This window comes from Mytilus californianus, unplaced genomic scaffold (assembly GCF_021869535.1).
Source record: "Mytilus californianus isolate M0D057914Y unplaced genomic scaffold, xbMytCali1.0.p SCAF_10, whole genome shotgun sequence".
NCBI lineage: Eukaryota > Metazoa > Mollusca > Bivalvia > Mytilida > Mytilidae > Mytilus > Mytilus californianus.
Window position 1 is genome coordinate 18,275,624 of NW_026262582.1, and position 20,529 is coordinate 18,296,152.

The 20,529-nt window shown below is 32.3% G+C and overlaps 1 protein-coding gene across 3 annotated transcripts in view; it reads right to left on the minus strand.

Moving 5' to 3' along the window:
* LOC127717716 (Krueppel-like factor 6) overlaps window positions 1-20,529 on the minus strand; it is a 177,913-nt gene that overhangs the window by 110,944 nt on the left and 46,440 nt on the right. Inside the window, exon 3 of one of the 3 annotated variants that reach the window (XM_052223485.1) lies at window positions 14,097-20,526. The exons of the other annotated variants lie outside the window; for them this stretch is intronic. Coding sequence (XP_052079445.1) covers window positions 20,339-20,526 — 188 coding nt within the window. The 3' untranslated portion in view covers window positions 14,097-20,338. Of the gene's footprint in view, window positions 1-14,096; window positions 20,527-20,529 lie in introns of those variants that run through there. 3 annotated transcript variants of the gene reach the window in all.

Sequence of the window (20,529 nt, forward strand, 5' to 3'; positions counted from 1 at the left end):
TCGTTATGTATGTTCTTGTGTTTTTGATTTGTTCTAATTATTGTGTATGTTCTCGTGTTTTTGATTTGTTCGAAACATTATGTATGTTCTTGTGTTTTTGATTTGTTCTAATCGTTATGTATGTTCTTGTGTTTTTGATTTGTTCTAATCATTATGCATGTTCTTGTGTTTTTTATTTGTTCTAATCGTTATGTATGTTCTTGTGGTCTTGATTTGTTCTAAACATTATGTATGTTCTTGTGTTTTTGATTTGTTATAATCGTTATGTATGTTCTTGTGTTTTAAATCATTTGCTGTTTTATTTGATGCGTAGGCATGCTTATTGTTACAATTAGCTGATGCTTTGTTCGATCTTTGTGATGTTTTTATATATCTATATATGAGAAATCGACCTTATGCAGATGAATATCAATACATCTGTAAACATTTTTCGGGTTGAAAAAATCTTTTATGAAAAGTCTGTAACGGTTTGAAAATTGAGTCGTAACACACTTTTTAAGAAAATCTACAAAACAGACCCAAAATTCATCTTTTATTTCGGATTTGAATGTTCACAAATCAATCAAAACCTTATACTTGTACATGTATACGTGGACTTGCATAAGGTCGATATCTATCCGGCGCAGCTCATATGTTGAAGTCGATGGTAAGAGATTTCCTACGCACCACTGGCTCTTTTCACAAAAAATGTTCATTACTTACGAATATATTTTTTGTAATATTTTGTTTCGAAAAATTAATCAAATTTACTCACTTACCTATCACAGCACATATACAGACCTACTTGTTAAATGTTTTTAATATTTTGATTAAGGCAGTTGCTATTTGTCTGGCTAGCCGGACGAATAGTTAAACTGTTCTGTGACTATTTGTCCGGCTAGTCGGATAAATAGTGCTGGGACTATTTGTCCGGCTATAAAAATCAGTAGTGGTGGCATTATTTTTCAAGTTATCAAGGTGAATAAGGATGCAGCCGTTTGTCTAGATAAACCCATAATAATGGATACTGTAATGATGCATGTCTAACATGTTCTATACACATAACAGATCATATCATACTTTTCAAAATATTGTTTTTTTGTCAAAAAGTAACCGTCAATTGTTCATAATCCTCACTACAAACCAAATCAAATAAATTAATTTTTAACAACAAAGATATAAGCAATTTTGGCTTTGAAACCTTGGACATGATATATTGATTATCGATTACCTTGTCCGGTTTAGTATAATAGTCCCAGTTCGAAACTGACCATTCGGTGAAACTAAACGCTCATTGAAGAAAGATTATAAGGTTAAACTCAAGCTCGTGTGATCCATTTTATAGTGATGAAGAATAGAAACTGTTTACTGAAAAAGAACTTATTATCACAAAAATTATTTTCTACTGAAGTCACACCAGTAAAGAAAAAGCCCAACAAAACAAAATATCTCCCTGAGAAGGTATTGTCAGGAAAAATAAGAAAACACATATGGTTAAAAGGTGGGAATCTTAACTGTTTTCTATTTACTATTAATTCATACGATTTTCCATGGACTTATTATTTAGATTGTTGAACAATGGACACAAATAAAAGACTGATTATTGCAATTTCCAGAAATAACTATAAAAACATTACACAAGTTTCTGTAAAATGTCTCATTTTGGCATTATATGCCCATTTTTACACCTTGGTGGCATGCTGATTCTTTATCTCATAGGTTGTCATGTTTTGAGATTGTATTTCTAGGTTTTAATCAAGTTTCATTAATCATCTATGATCTCTGAATCTAGAGCAAAAGTAGATAACCACAGAACAAATGTGCAAAATGTGATATATGTATAGTCCTGAATGTTTGAAGCAAGTGAAATATGAGGAGCTTTGCACATACAAATTTAGGTCCATCATAAATATTTCGCTTTATGTGTAAAAATAAAAAGAGCACTTTACATTGATAAGTGTACCTGTGTTATTTCATATATTATCATTGTTTTCTTTAGTTGAATTATGTAAATATAAGTGGTTCAAATATATGCTATTTGAGACTACCCGGTAGTAAAATTACATAAGAATAAGGAGATGAGGTATGATTGCCAATGAGACAACTATCAACCAAAGTTCAAATGAAGTGGATGTAAGCAATTATAGGCAACCCTACTGCCTTCAACAATGAGAAAAACCCATTCCGTATAGTCGGCTATAAAAAATATGAAACAATTCAATTGAGAAAACTAACGGCCAAATTTATAACACAATTTACGAAAAACAAATATTTCCGACATGAACCAACGACAACCAATGAACTACAGGCTCCTGACTTGGGACAGGCACATATAGAATGTGGCGGGGTTAAACATGTTTGTGAGCGTTCAACCCTCCCCTAACCTACGACAGTGGTGAAACAGCACAACATAAGAACAAACTATGAAAATCAGTTGAAAACGGCTTAACTCATCAGATCAAAACAAAGCAGAACTATCAAAGAAAAACACAGACCAGACGTGGCAGGATATTTATCCATCCCTCATCCCTAAAAACAAAAAGGACACGAAGTACAGATTTAGGAGTTCTCGAAGTTACTGACAGATAGTTCAAAGCCAATAACAACTAAAAAACAAATCATGCATCTAAGACTAAATTATCAATCAGTACACATCCAATGGATTTAGTGTAAAGACGTCATAAATAGTCAGAGAAAAACATGACCTTGTGCAATGCCAAATACAGGTATCGACAGATTGTAGAGCCATGAATGTGCATATGTATATAACAATAATATTTAGATTTTAATTTACTGATAGCAAAATCAATATAAATACTTGTCCATTATTGTGTACCGTGTGAGAACATGTTCATCACTGAATATCGTGAGGGAGCTTGTCAATCGTGGAATACCGTGTGGGGACTTGTCTAATATTGTGTACTGTGTGAGCACTTATCCACCATTTAATATCGTGTAGGACATGTGCGGATCTAGCCATTTATAAAAGGGGGGCGGTTCCAACTATATGGCCCCATTCAAATGCATTGATCGTCAAAAAAGGGGGTACCAACCACCAGACCCCCCACCTCTCTGGATCCGCCACTGGTGTAGGATCTTGTCAATCGTGGAATACCGCGTGGGGACTTGTCAATCATTGTGTACCGCTTGGGGATTTGTCAATCATTGTGTACCGTGTGAGGACCTATAACTGATAACTGTGTGGGGACCTGTACCTCATTGATAACCGTGTGGGGACCTGTCCATCGTTAATAACCGTGCGGGAACCAGTCCATTATTGATAAACGAGTGGGGACATGTCCCCCATTGATAACCGTGTGGGGACCTGTCCATCATTAATAACTGAGCGGGGGCTGTTCATTATTGATAACGATTTTGGGACTTACCTGTCCATCATTGATAACTGTGCGGGGACCTGTCCATTATTGATAACCGTTCGTGGGGCTGTTCATCATTGGTAACCGTTTTGGGACCTACCTGTGCATCATTGATAACCGTATGGGGAGCTGTCCACCTTTGAATACTGTTTGGTGCTTTGTCCATCATTTAAACCATGCCGGGACTTCTTCATTATTCAATACTAGTACTATGAGAGAACTTGGTTAATAGTGAATCAATATGTGAACTTGTCCATTATGGAATAGTAAGTGGTGAACTCAAAGTGTAAAACGGAAGAGTTTAATTTCCTCAAGACAAAAATCATATGAAAGTCTAGGAAAAATAAAATATCATACAAAAAGCAGCATTATAACTGTTCAACTAAACATCTAAGTATGAAAAAAAATGTGTGAGTCTTTCAAAGAATTTTTTTTGTTTCATGCCTTTTTTAAATAATATAATCAGCTTTTTTGGGGGGTTATTTTTTTTTTTTTTTTTTTGGAAAACCCATAAAACCCATATAATCACTCAGAATACAATGTGAAATAGCAGGTACACAACGTTATGTTTTGTAGAAGAATCTGTGAAAGTTTTGCGTAATTTAACTCATCTGTTTTCAAGAAGTTGCAGAATTAACAAACTAAAACGATCAGAAATTGTGAAGTGTATTTCTAATTTGTATGGGAAACCTAATAAATCATTCCGATCAAAAATCAAAATAGCACCTGCTTAACTTCCATGTCCTGTAGAAATATAAGTACAAGCTTGGCACATTTACCAGGAGGCTTTCCATGATAATTTGATGGATTAGCAATTAAAAAAAATTAATAGACAGATAACTACATTTTTTTCCTCTTCAGAAAAATCAACAATTTTTCTTGTTATTTGTTTTTTGTTTGTTTTTTTTTTACTTGATTTATTTTTTCTACTTTTCTTTTTCATCTTTTTTTTAATTATTCAATTCTCTCTTCTTTTTTGTCCATATCAACTTGATAAGTTACCTTTTATAATAAAGAGTGTTGGACGCAAGATACGCCTATCACTTTTTCGACGAAAAAAGTTCCATAATACCTCAATGTCATATCAGAAATTCACAAAAAAAAAAACAAAGGGAGCTTATTTTGGTAGATATAAAATAAGTCACCAAGTTTCATGAAAACTGCTCAAAGCATTTTTGAGTTATTATATGAAAACTGCAAACCCCGCCCCCCTTTTTTATGAATCAAGTCCCAATACTCCAAAATGAAAAAATTAGAATTTTTTAAAAATCGAAAGCGAACTCATGTCAATATATATAAACAATTCACCAAAGTTCATGAAAATTGTTCAAAGTCTTTTTGAGTTATAGTCAGAAAACTGGAAAATCCCCCATTTTAATGAATTAAATCCCATAACTTTACCTTTACCCATCCTGTATTTGCCACTTCTATCAGATATACCACTGGCACTGTTATCTTTTGTCAGTGTAAATTAAACTTGTTGAATCCTTATGGATTGTCACAATATGAATATCCTCGGACACAATGAAAACGTTGCACTTATGAAATCAATTATAGAAAAAAAAAATAAATAACGAACAAATACTCTGTACACTGTACATACCCCACCAACATTATATTTACAAAATTACAGTTCCCATTTCTGATGGAACTGCAACTTTAATATCATCACATATGTATCTTGTCCATATCGCATATAACTGTTTTCTACTTTACTTCAGGATCATAAAATTGATGCACGCTTTTCTATTTGTACATGTTGTTGAGTTGACAAACAATGAAACTTTGAGCAGTCAATAATTAATTGTAGCAAGTTGTTACTCTCATCAAATAGTTAATCAAACAGAGTCCCACTAATAATGTCCTTAAGATAGCATTTCAATTTATCGATGAACGGAAACCTAATTTCCTCCAAGGATTCACATTTGATTATAAAGTGCATGTTGACGATCTTCTGGTTCATGATTACATAGTTGACAAATTGGACTAACGAGTGACTACTGAATTTTTCTCTGTTTTGTTGAAATGTATAGGTTCCACAAGCAAGCTTGGATTTTATGTTACATCGTTTGACAGCAAAAGGCTCATCACCCCCACTAAATAAAATATAAGATTTGCCAATAATTGTGTCATCAATATTAAATAGTTTTAAAGTTGATTTTTCTTTGGCATCACCATTTATTCTTTCCAGCCAATAAAAGTTAATAGTCTTGGAGACCAGTTTTTGCCATTTACTTTTGCAAGGAGGATTATCTAATAAATCATAAGGAGATGGTGGTTCATACTTGTCAGCTTTTTCCACAATTTTTATAAACCAGCTTTTAGAATCCTTGCTTTTTATAGCTAATTGCCTATTTCAGTGTTATATTCAACAGAGTTTGTATCTGCTATTATGTTTCTGAAAGTACATAGAATTCGTTTATGAACAACAGCTTCAATCGGAATCTGACTAAATAGCAATAGGGAGCCAGTATTAGCGGTTCTCTCTGGTAAATGCTGAATTTGTTTCAGAAGTTTATAGAAATAAGTACTAAGATTTTAGATATATTTCGCTGACAAACATATCACATCCATAAAGCATCTTGGAATAACATAATAACATGGAGAGACACTTTTGGGTTTATACCATTAAGGCCATGAAGGCCTGCGCCCATGAAAGAATATACAGTTTTACGTGCAGTTTGTATTCTGTTTGGTACAACTTCTATGGCGCCAGTTTTTGATCCATTATACCGCTTAATTCCTAGATGGGTTGCAGTATTTGGTGTTTTCAGAGCTTGACCGTTAGTGTTCCAACTATGGGTTCCATTGCTTTTACTTTGGAGAACACATGATTTTTTACTGCTAATAATGTATGTATCTTTGTTTATTGGCATGAAACATTTGCATATCGAGCATAGATTGTAGTTCGAACGGGTCATTTGAAATTAAGGTCACATCATCAGCTACCGTTGGAACTCCACAATACACATAGCCTATACGTGCACCTAGCTGTTCAGTCTCAAAATTTTTAATAAAGAGTTCATGAATATTTTGTAGGCGGCAGGGGACCATGCTCCTCTTTGTATCACACCTTGCAGTTCTTGGAAAGTACGTGAGAATTGTCCTTGCCATTTATTTTTTGTTTTTACATTGCTGTACCATTCCTTAAATAGGAGTCCATTATCACCAACTATATTATATCTAAACATTTCTCTGAACATTCCGTCATCATGGTCATGCCAAACTATATCGAATTACTTTTGTGTATCTGTTACGGCAACAAAATATGTTTCTGTTATTTTCTATAGCCTAAATAAACAGTTCCGTTAAACTCAATCCAGCTATCACAGGACATTCTCTTTCAGTAAATCCTTTTTGTAATATACTTTGGTTTTTACGAATATTCGTGTTGTTTCTGGATAAATGCAGTTTTTCTATCATTTTTTCCTATAGGATTGGTTCCAGTAATTTTTCTGTATGAATTATGATTGTCTATTGGTTTACCATCATTTTTAAATATAGGACGTGCTATGCCATTCTTGAGACCAGTTGGAATATGTATATTATTGAAAATAAAATTTGCAATGATTGTAAGTATGGATACTACATTTTGACCTCCATATTTAAGTTACTCGCTATTTACTCTTGTCTCATCGGGATCCTTACCGTTTTTAAATGAAAATATGCAGTCTATATCTTCATCTTCATTTACCATCTAAAGTGGGTCTTTACCTGTAGTGAATATTTCATGTAATAAACTATTGTCGTTTTCAACACGGATCTTATATTCATTATCAAAACATGGGTTGTTAACTGGGGTGGCAAGATCTTCAAAGTAATCAGCACATGTTTCCGAAATGTCTTCATCACAATCTGCAACATTTTCGTTATATTTTAAAATTGAGGTAGTCGAGGACGTTTGTCTTCTTTGATGTTTTACCAGTGTATAATATTGTTTATCATTTGTTTCACTTAGTATCATAATTTCAGACATTTTATTTTGACGTTTAATTGCTTCATACCTTCTCTGGACAGAACGTAGGTTTTTCTTAATTGCTCTTATTTTTCGATAATGTTTACAGTTCCTATTTTTATCACCCTCCGCTTTCCATTTCCAGTGGAATAAATTTGCCTGTTTAGCAAGATACGACATTTGAGGAGTCCAATCACGTTTCCTCTAAAAGTGTTCGTTTTCCTTGGTTGTAAGTCTTCAGCTGTTGAAACTATTGTTTTACAAATAGATGACATAAATGAGTTTATATTACACACTGTTAAAGTCTCAGATTCCTTTATTTTCTGATTCAACTCAATGTCAACCAGTTTTTCGTTCTCAGAAATGTCCATTTTGTTCCATGTAATTCTGTGAACATGAACCTTTTCATTAATAACCTTATCCGCCTGCATATCTCTCTGCATTAATACCATTACAGGGTCATGGCAAGAAGTATTAAAAGGTTCTCTCTGAAATGTTACATATATTTCCACAATCTCCTTGTTTTCAATAAAAAAAAGTCTATTTTGGGATTCATCCCTATTGTTAAAATGATAAAAGGTATTTTATACAGGACATATAGTAGGTATTTTCAATTTATTTTCATGTAGACATTTTTGTCATTATCTTTTACATTTATCGTACTGCGATGTAAGGACGCATTCACATCTCCGCCAATCAATATATCATACAATTGTCTATATTTTAAAATGATTTCAACCAGCTGATCAAGTACGGCTATGTAGTCATCTCTCGTGACCATATTTCCACGGGTTGGTAAATATGTCAGATTAATATGATAGGCTTTGCTGAATTTATTCGAATGGCTATTGCTCTATTTCCACCATCAGTTAATTTTTCAATATAGTTCGCGATACCTTTTTGTAGCATATAGCTACCCCAGGATGTCCACGTTTACGTTCAAGTAGGTCCATAATGATTTCATCATCATAGCATTTTATGTGACTTATAAAATTTAAATTGTCCATATAGTCTTCAATTTTATTCTTTTCCCAACTATGTACCCAATGTTCCTTGCAAGAAAATAATGTCAGCTCGTTTAGACAGGTTTTCCAGATATAATGTATTTGATGCGAATCCTTCAAAATTAAAAGAATAGATAAAATAGTAATTTGCCTTTTGTTATGGCACCTTAGACCGTACATCCGCATTATCGGAGGCAAACGTTGATTTGGTTGAAGTGGATATAAATGATGAGGCGCATGTTGGTTTGATGTTATCATGTGAGGGTTTCTTGATTGGAGTATGGACATTTGGGTTCATTGGACGTTTCCCGTTTATTGGTATTTGGATTTCTTTCATGCGTAAGTGTTTCTTCTGGCCTTGTTTGTCTAAAAAAATCCAGGTTGACTTCAGATTGTGAAACAGGTATTTCATCTTTCTTAGGCAGAATTCTTCTTCCATAAAATTATTACTGTTTGGTGTACATGTATTTAAATTGTCACTAACAGGATCAATTACATCAGTATAATGTCTGTTGGTGCGAACGACAGTATTGGTTGCCATGAGTCATCAAATCGATTTTCATGTCCATTAGTTTTTCAATTATTTATTTTGTTATCCTACTTGATAGCATCATATTCTAATGTTTTTATTCTGTGTTCTAAAATCCATGATTTTATGTCCTCATTGTGGTCTCTAGAGTGTTCATCATCATTATGGCTTTCCTTTCTTGAATTAACACCACTTTTTTTGTTTTTGAATTCTGAGCGAGGTTTATAATATCCTTTTCCAGTTTTACTGTGTATGCTCTGTTTGTTACAAGCCCCTTCTATCTAGATAATTGTCTATCTTAATTCTTCAAAAGCTTTTCATTACGAGTTAATTTTGCTTTCAAGTGGATGATTTCCTCTTCTAGTATTGAATTATAATTTTTTGTGTTACAATTGGTCGAGCTTCATTTATTTTGTGACTGTACCCTCACTGGACTTTTGTCTTGTGATTGAGCAAGTATTTTATTCACTGTGAGAGAGAGATGCTTCTTGTTACGCGTGTAATTGGAGAAAGCATATATTTATCATCATTTTTCTTGTTGGTAATAACAGAAGTATTGATATCATTGTGCAATGTATGTATTGACACTTGTTGATTACTTGTATTATTGTTAAGTTCTGAGTTTGTATTGGTAGCAAGTTCTGGAGAATGTGAATTCTGATTTAGATTTATATGGTCAGTTCTGATTTTTTCTAGTTGTTCAATTTCTTCTAACGTTATATTTTCACACTCATAGTGCACCTGACGGTGGCACGAGTCACATTCTACAGCTTTTGAGTCAGTTTCACACAATAATAGACATGGTGGACATATTGAGTTTTCGTCTTTTTCATTATCAATGCATTTTTACTATTTGTTATTGATAAGTCTAAGTAACAAGCAGTAGGTGCTGAGTCATAAGATTTCTTCGCTTCTCTATTTGTTTTTTTTTTGTCATTTATTGTTCTTAAGGAAGCATTGACAGTCCTCTCTTTTTTTGGCATTTAAGTAAGCAAAGTCTTTATTACGATCTAGAATCAGTACAATGTCAGATAGTTGTGAAGATACAAAATCAATAATATGATTCTGGTTTCCATTCAAAAGCACTCTATAGGTCGAATTGTAGAAATTTAGTACATATATCTTTTTTCTACCTTTTGTTACGTTACGAGATTCCGAGACAATCGATCCAAATTTATCAGTGGTACATGTATTTGTCTGATTTATATGTAGGTCAGAGCTCAATAGGACTTTTTTTGTGACTACTCGGAATTCTTCATATGCTGCCTCAGAAAATGTTAATACTAAGTTACCACTTTTATACTCGGGTACGACAGTAAGTTTCTTCTCAGAAGCTTTCAATTTATTAGACATAGCTTTGTTTTATTCAGTTCATAGTCAACATCTATTTTGATGGTTTTGTATTGTCTGTACATTGATTGTTCATAGCTTTAACTGGTGTATATACCATTTTTTTTTTATTTTACCCTATTACTACGTGCTTGAATACCCGGAACGTACTTATATATTTTTATCTATATATTTTTTAAATGGCGGCAAATTATAGCCAGCGGTAAAAACGCACTTTGACAGGCCTAGGACTGATTTAAAACTATGTTAATAACTAGAAAACGTATTGTGACGTTGAAGTGAATGTTTGAGTACAGCTATATATACATGTGCATTAAAACAAACTGCATAAAACGTGCTTGAATATCATAAAATATCAGGAGCTAAAAAGCGTGTCAGCCATCTTTTCCTCCACATCCAGTGACCATCCATAACTGGGAAACATAAAATCTAATCTTTTTAAAAATGGAAAGAGAGCTTACTTCAGTAGATATAAACAATTCACCAAAGTTTCATGAAAATTGGTTTAAGCGTTTTTTTCCGACATGTCGACGACGCACGGACGGATAGACAAAGGTATATCATAATAATACGTCCCGTAAACGGATGTATAAAAACCAAACAAAGTGTTAAATTCAAGTCTTAGTACTATACATTTTCTGATGAGTTGTATTATACTCTACTTATATATATATATATAAATGTAGGACTCGGAGGTGCGATGGGGACGCTGAAGTGCGATGGTTTGCTCCGAAGTACGATGCTCCTTTCGCTGAAATGCGATTGTTTGGCATGACGCTTGAATATTGTGACGTTTTCAAATACAACGTTACTTTTAATACAACGGGAATTTGGAGGCAGGCGGATAAGATTTTGTAAATGAAGGTTTCATGCTAACAAAGGAAAGAAAAGGAAAAAGAAAGTAACGAACGATTCAAGTCCCGAACAGTTTTGAGCATGCATGTGGAGTTTACAAATATATGTAAAACCAAGTCAGGAGGCAAATCGTGAGGAGCAAAGCGGCTGAAAGGTGAAGGTCTGCAGATGGGCTAACCAGTGTTTGGAAGTATGCCGCAAACTTTTTGTACGACAAATGAAATATACTGACCTAAATATTAATTTTTACTTTTCTTCAAGTATGCTTTACATGATTTTATGAGGACAATGTAATAATAAAATTAATTATTAGCAATGTTTATGTTATATCAAGTTGATATAATTTTGTTTTATTCCTTAGATGAAACCTGCTTTGTAAGAAAACCGGCCCTCTAGTCTAATTTTATTGTGGTTACAGTGTTAATCTTTTAACACGGGTAAGGCCGAAATAAACCCGACTGGTCCTTACGTGTACTTACCTAGCAGCTAATGTTAAAGTATTTGAAGGAACACGTGACAAGTCTCGACATAAGTCAAGCACAAATGTACTTGGCGTTTTTTTGTCTCCTGAAAACGACATCAGATAAATGGATGAATGATTGTTGTTAGTAATTTCTTAGCTATGACATGACGAGAACAAGTTACATTTGATAAACTGAGATTTGTCATTGGACCCTGCATAATCAGAAAATTTAAGTTTTTAAGTCTTTGGTCAGGTTTGGAAGGATCCTTATAAATGGGTATTATCCTCATTTATGGGTATTATACTCCAAAACGGGTATCAATTTTCAGTGATAAAAATATAAATTTTGGATTTACAGATATTTTCTGTCATGGCTCAAGCATTCGGGTAAAGGACAACATTTTTCTTAAAGACGCCATGGCTGAAATGTTATGAGGATAAAAGTTAACAGTCTTAAAAAAGTAGGATATTTGGAGGCCATTATCTTTGTATTCAGTTCTCATTTGAACTATGGTCTTAAAGGGAAATGTTGCCATTTGTATGAATATTTGCGCCATGAGAGCTAACATGATGAAATACAAAATTTGATTTTTTGTCACTGTTAATTGATACCCAATTTCAGGTATAATACCCATATCATAAATGGGGATAGTACCCATTTACGAGGATTTTTCCCAACCTGTTAGTTTCACCTGACCAGAAATCAAAATCGACCTTCCAAATGCAAGGCTAGCATGCTAACCACTACAATCAATATTAAATGTGGTTCTTTTACTTCAGACCATTGCACTTTAGCTAGTATACAGCATCGCACTTCATCGTAACAATGAACATCAACGTCACAGTTAGACCATCACAATTCAGCATAACCACCAACGCACTAGACCATCGCAATTCAACGTGTTAACCAACGCACTTCAGCGCGGTCCATCGCACTTCAGCGTGACCAGCGGGATTCGGAGTACCATCACGGTTCAGAGTCCTACATATATATATATATATATATATATATATGAAGTGATATTTCAATGTCTGTACTATTGTATATTATATATTTTTAATTAAAAAAAAAGAAAAGAAATATTAGTACACGTTTGGTTGTATTATGTCACACCATTTTCAATGAGTTGGTAATTTATAAAGACAATGAAAAAAGTGATCCCAATGTTTCAATACAGTTGGCTGATATTTGAAACTAAACCACAAAGAATAAAGTTCTTATAGACTTGTACTTCGAAATGACAAAAAATTCCAAGTTTCAACTAAAATATAATCCATGTTTTAAAAAATAAAGAGCTGTGCGATGAGCGTATGATATGCCTGTTGCCCTTTTAGTTTTGATGATTTTTCAACGAACAAAGTCCATCATGACTCCACAATGTCATATCAGAAATTTATAAAAAAAAAAACAAAAGGAAGCTTATTTCAATAGATATAAACCATAGTTTCATGAATACTGCTCAAAAAGGTTTTTGAGTTCTTGTCTGAAAACTAGAAAATCCCCTTTTCTAGGAATAAAAACTTGGAAACATTACATCGGAAATTTATAAAAATTGAAAGAAAGCTTGCATCAATAGATATAAACAATTCACCAAAGTTTCATGCAAATTGGTGAAAGCATTTTTGAGTTCTTGTCCGAAGTGTTGACGATGGATGGACAGACGGACAGCGGTATACCATAATATGACCCGTCTTAGATGGGCAAAAAATAAGTATTAACAAAATAAACTGCTTCGCTGAGCGCAGCTGGATACGACCGCAGAGATCCAACACTGAACAGTTGGGGCAAAAATGGATAAAATATTCAAGCTGGATACAGGTCTGAATTTGGATTGTAATTAAATATTTGACACATTATAGGTTTCCGACACAATAAATGTAGTCAAAGAACTTGAAATTGGTTATATGATTTGAATTTATATTCAATTGTGAAGATTTCTTGCTGTGGTGCAATACACTGTGCTGTTGTGCAATACTTATTAAATCTGTTTTCAGACTATATATAAAGAATTAGCAAAAATAAATTTTGACCCCCAATTTTCCTTTGGAAGATTGACAATTTCTTAAATCTTGAGGAAAAAAAATTGACCCCCAAAATGATTCCCAACCTTCTACTTGTGGTATTGAACCTTGTGGTACAATTTCAGAGCAATCAAAATACTTATACACAAGTTAATGTCCTGTAACTAGAAAAATGCTTGTTTTGGGCCCCTTTTTGGCCCCTAATTCCTAAACGGTTAGGACCATCACCCCCAAAATCAATCCCAACCTTCCTTTTGTGGTACATGTGTTTTGAACATTCAGATATAATTTCATACTAAAAGTTATTGTATGGAAACCAAATGTCTTTGGACGACGACGATGACGCCAACATGATAGCAATATACGACTGCAAAAAATTGGTCGTATGAAAAACGAACTCCAAGGTAAATCCAAAAAGGGGAAAGTCCACAAAACCAGACAAAATCAAACGTTAGACTATATAAACTAACAGAACGAATGTAAAACATCTTAAAATATTCAATTGCTGTCACACTGATATTTACCTTTCCTCTCCTTCAATCATAAAATAATAAAATAAAAAGTAAATATATATATTTATTCAATATCTTATCTTCAGAATATGTACACAATAGTTATATATACATAAAACAATAAATTGCAAAATTAAATGTATACATATTCTCAAAAAGATATCTCATATAAACAAATAATAAGATGCATCTCATACATCAACACCTTCCCTACAAACAATAATGGTATGTGCCACATTAAAGAAAGGTTATACCATATCAGTAAAACAAGGTAACATAAGGTTACTGGACTGACCATAACAATTCACTAATATATTTAATATATTTCAGTATATAGGAAACACACTCAATACTCATGGGGATATATATTATCATGGATTCAATTAAATTATCACATTTTAATTCAGATCTGAATGCTACTTAAAAAATTTGTTAACTTCTCACCGGCAAAGGCAACACAAACTACTGTGAAATTACTGCATGTCCAGTTGCTCTGATTCCAGGATGGTTATTTTTGAAGCGTAAATGGTTTCTTTATTTAGACTTAGATTTTAGAGGTTTGTCAAACAGAAGAAATAAAGCAAGCAATTGTATCTTATATAATATTCAACTGAGCTGTTCAAAAAGTCAAATATTAATAATTTATAAATAACACTTTATAATTTTTGTGCTTCCGAAGAGCTTTTTTGTATTAACATTACATTGCAATAACAAATGCTAAAATTTACATAAATTTCCACATTATTTTTTTATTCAGAGTTTCTTCTCACTAGTATGGTATGACTTGTTCTTTTACATCATAGGAAATCGTCTTAGTTGATATTTTACTAAATACTTCTGGATTACATAATGTGGTTTGTAGATCATTTATTGTTCTGTTAGAAACGAGAATGAAAAATCTTATTTCATTTATGCTAAAAGCTGATTAAACATGATTTGTAAGTAATGAATCTGATTAATTTCATTTTGAATAATGTAACCTTTAATAATCAACCTCATACAAATATCTAATGAAAATTTTAATATAAAAAAGTATAGAGAATTTAAGATATTTTGCATTCAAAACATTATATTTATTACTATATCAAAAATTCTTATTCAACCAAATTTAAAATTACCCTATATTTTGCACAAAGAAAGACAACTCCAAATTTATCTTACATTTATTGTAAACCAACTTATTTTCACAGATAATTTTTTCGCCCAAAGCCTTTTATAGAAGACTTGCTGGTGGTTTATTTACAAGATTTTCTTACTCTTCTGATGTGTTCATTGGACAGAAGATCCAAGTTAGACACATCCATGACCCTCTATAATTATGTTTCTTTTTACACAAGAAAGTCCCTTAAATAAATTGTGAAAATAATTGTTTACAAAAAAAAGTTACAAAAAAAGTTATGTTTACAGCAACTTATATGCTTACATTAAATCATAAGTAATTTCCCCTTTCACCAGGTTTCAATTCATAAGAATCTAATCTTTCATGTTCTGGCAGAAAATAATACACCCCTTTTTCTAATCATATCATTTGGAATGATAAATACACTTTCCCACTAAAAGATATTTAAATAATTTTCCGTTTGAAGATACAAATTTATAATCACCTACTTTCCAATACATGTGTAATGAACAACTTTGCAAATAATGCTGATATTGAATATGTAACCATGGTAACAGTATCTTATTTATGACATAATCCTTTTGATTCAACTTTTAAAGTCTGTAATCTAGACACAAATTTGTTTTGAAATTTGTGAAATCTACAAATGTTGTCAATGTTCTTTTAATTTTAACACATGAATATGTTGCATATAGTTTGTATTGCCAGTGAAACAATGGGGTTTAGTAGATTGGTTAGCACCTTCAACAAATGGTTGGGTTGACTGATTCATTATTGTGGCTAGAATATTCAAGTGTTCATATGAGACAATACCAACTGGCCATTTGAAAATCTATTGTATTCTGGGAAATATTTTCAAAAGTATACATCAAAACGTTCTGATTGGTTACAAACCGTCCTAAACAATGGAAATTCAACCAATGATGTGACATTATTTTAATTTAGAACAATAAAATTACCCATAGATTTAGAAACAACTAATTAAATAAAACAATGTGAAAGAAAAAATCCTCATATAACATTCTTAAACCTTCTAATTAGTTTCAATTAATTAACATGATTAAGCTGTTGCAAAAAAACAAAAAATACCCATAACATTTAGAAATGCTGCATGCATGGCTTTTTAAAGTTTCTACTTTTTCACTGGAAAATCTACATCAAACTACTTAAGGCAAGACAATATATTAATATATAAAAACATGTAATAAAATACATAGTATCACAGACTATCAATGCATAATGAATGAAAAATTGCCACATACAAATTAGAGTTACTTCCCTTACACCACAGTTTGTTAAAAAGGGGAAATAACCGGTATGTCCTTGCTAAACTTCCCTTTAGGTTCAACACATTTTAGAAAAGTTGAAGGATGTAATTGGTTAGCTCTTTAACAGTTAGCACATTGCTTGACAACAAATTATGAATAACACTCAGAAAGTCAGAGAGGGGTATTCTGAAAGTTTAGAAATGCCAACAGCTTCAACAAGTATGAACAAATACGTAAAGTTGAAGTAAGGATTATTTTAGCATATCCAATGTTAACATCCTTCTACTATAGCGAAAATACTAAAGGATATTGTCTGCAAGGAATATCTGGTATTTGAATGTTCTGGTATCTGTTCATGAAAAACTACAAATCAGAGTATGGTTTTTTTATATAATGTTAAAATCATAATACTTCAGCTTTGGTTTGTCAGATCTTGTGATTTGTGATTTGATCATTTGCACCTAATCAAAAATTATCCTTCACAAGCCCACTCCCAAAATAAAATGTATCTTGAACATATTTGGTGGAGTTGAAATATTTACATTAAAACAATCGAAATTTATGTGTTTTTGAAATTTTTGTAATGAGCCAACTTTTAGTATAGCCAATCATTCAATTCCTTCCGAGCCCAGGTATATGGTCCATCCTTCTAAGTCCTTCAGAGCCCAGGGATATGGTCCATCCTTCTAAGTCCTTCAGAGCCCAGGGATATGGTCCATCCTTCTAAGTCCTTAAGAGCCCAGGTATATGGTCCATCCTTCTAAGTCCTTCAGAGCCCAGGGATATTGTCCCATCCTTCTAAGTCCTTCAGAGTCAGGAATATGGTCCCATCCTTCTAAGTCAATACAGAGCCCAGGGATATGGTCCATCCTTCTAAGTCAATACAGAGCCCAAGGAACACCTTTTAAAGCAATTTTGCTGACATCAGCCACTTTTTCATTTAAAGAATGAGAAATCAATTTTAATAATACATTATTAATATACCAATACAATCTCATATTACTTTTTCATTACTGATACTTCACGTATTTGCCATCAAGTATAAAATAAATCATTTATTGGTTGTTTACTAATTAAATCGTGACAAAATTAATATTTCCAAATAAAACCAGATGAGATTTTGATTTGCAAATGATACAACTGTCCACTATTTTAGGTCAAAGGTCAAGAGAGTGAATATCCTACATGTCACAATACCTGGACTGTATCAGTATCCAGGTATTTATTAGTGAAATTGCTGTGTTTCAATATCAACATTTAAAGAGCTCAGAGATTTAATCAGCATCAAAAAACTATAATGAAAAGAAATTACTTTATCATAGTATGTTGATTTAAATGTACTCTCATCATTACAATAGGTTTCTTATAAATATTAAGTGCTAAGCTTTTTCTTTTAGTATCTATGTATATTGTTTTATACTTCAGGGTAATATTCCATTTAATGATTGTGAGAGGGTAGGAAGGGAATTTTTATTTTTGTACATGGGTCATGGTTCATTGGTCATGGTTCATGGTTCAGGGGTCATTTATGGTTTTATGTTCATTTGATGTTTGCAAAATTACCCAAACAAGGTATGTTGGTTGTACGGGTCTTTGGGAGTCCCTTCTTGCCCTTTTTACAGCCATTTCAATGGAACACCCCTTATAATTTCAGTTCACAGTTCACTATCTTTCTGCTTGAAATGATTACCAGTAACTCTGTATTGGAAATATTAAATCAGTATTTTCAAAATATAAAATAAAATAAATTGATACAATGCCACAAGACCACAAACTTGAGATGGTGTGTTGACCTCTAGATCAATTTGTTTTTTTTCCCTTTCATTTTTTGGTTTCATCTCATGACCTTTTATTCATATTAAGTTGACCTAGAATAAGGGAGATAACTCTTAAGAATCACTGGTATGTTTGTTTGAACCATTTTCATCAATACATTCTTCTAAGCAAAACAGATTATTTTAATTCTTTTTCATATGAGTGCTTAAAAAGCACCAATGAAACTGGCTTCAACAAACACATTAATGATCTGAAGGGTTAAATACCTTATCCTTAAGTCTATATTTACTCAAACTAATTTTTTCATATGGAATAATTAATGCACTATTGGTGATAAAGCACAGATAAAACAAAATATCACAACATAGAATACATTACAATGTTTATTAAAGGGGAGACAACCATGTTCATATACTTTTAGTTCAATCTGATGAAAACCAGGATTATTGACAGTTTATCATACATTTTAATATTAAAGGTGTGTTAATTAAATTAAATTGTGCCCCACTTGTGTCCAGTATATCTAAACTTAATTTGTTTTTGGTTAATTTTAACTACTCTCTGGCTGTACAAGTTAGGGATCCATGGGATTAGATTTGGTTAAGTCCCTTTCCCCAATCCTTATGACGGAAAAATTTGTGTGTCTTTTGAATTAACTCTTTCTATTTTTGACTGCTTAATCCCTTCTCTTTTTTTTAAATTTAAAGAAGTCAATATTACCAGTAAAAGTTTAGCTGAATAGTAATTTTACATAGATATCTTTATAGCACTGTTTAAATTACTGTATATGAAAAATTACTGTAAAACAAAAATACCAAAAACATAACATTAACCATAATACAATATAACAGGAAAATTTACACTAAAAATCTGAATATTTAATTCTCATACACATAGTAGGATTTCAAAACAATTCATTTTTCTTTTTCCAAAATCTTGATTATAATATATAACACCTATGCATTTGTATCATTTTGATGCACAACTCTGAATGCACTAGATGTTACACCAACAGTGAATTATCTCCCTTTTAATCAGTTCATCAACAAAAAGGGGAGATAATCCCTTTCCTGGAGCTTTTCTTCCCATGGTTATGAATGAAGTAAATATGTTATTCCCCTAGGTTCTAAAAAGATGTCTTATATACAGTAATATAGCACTTTTAAGAGAAAAATCATCTGATTTCCGTCTACCTATTGATTTTAATGCATATAAATTACCTTGACCCCATAATCTTCCCATCACATAACACAGAAAAGAAGATTTTAACATATAATATGTATAATGTCATCAATAATCTGACAAAATTAAACTTTATGCTTGATCGTAAGAAACAAATCGGCCTAAGGTCTTTAGTTCATTTTATCTTCAACTAGTACATAAAAGTCAAGGGCAGAAAATCTAGGTCAAATTTCTACAGAAACATTCAAAGCAATACAAAAGGTTACCTTTGGCATGAATGAAAATTGAAAATTAACCTTGAAGGAAAAGTAATTTAACATTGACATGACTGAAGAGTCTAAATAAAATCGTATTTTTTTCTGAATAAATTCCAAAGGCATATCTAGCTGTTTTTTGTAACATGTTTGTAATAAAAATGTACATATATAATCTGGTAATAACACATGAGAATATGTGACACGAAAATATTTGTCGCAGACTTAATTCTAATTAGTGTTGAAAAAATGAAAAATTGTCTGTATTTATACATAGTTATTTCCCATAATTTAAGTAATTAAAGGATGGTTGGATAGAGGCAAAAATTCCAATAAATTAGGTTTTGTTCATAAGAACTAATATACGTGTACAGAAATTCAGTTAATACAAGTTGCATTGTTAAAGTGTAAGTAAAAATGTAATCATAACAAGGTTAACTGCATCCTTATAACGTTAAATAGTACATTTGTTTTGACTGAAAAGCACTAAATGATTCGTTTGATCTTGATTGGCTGATATTCTAAACATCTCGGCATTCTGGTTTCTATGACGATATAATGCGTAGAGACTAACACAGATCATTATTCCTCACTAGAATTTGATTCTAGAATATGAGATACATTTTTTCTCGATATATTATGTGGTCATGATTAAGTTTGAGATTTCTTAAAACTCCTAGCTGACCCTGATGCTATAAGTCTGACGTTTGGTGTCTTTTCATATGTAATGCTAAATGATCTGAACGTGAAAAGCATCTATCACAAACTTTACATCGGAATGGTTTTGCACCCGTGTGTTTTCTATAATGTCTCGTCAGTTCATCTGATCGTGCAAATCTCCACTCACATCCTTCCCACGTACATTTGTATGGTTTTTCCCCTG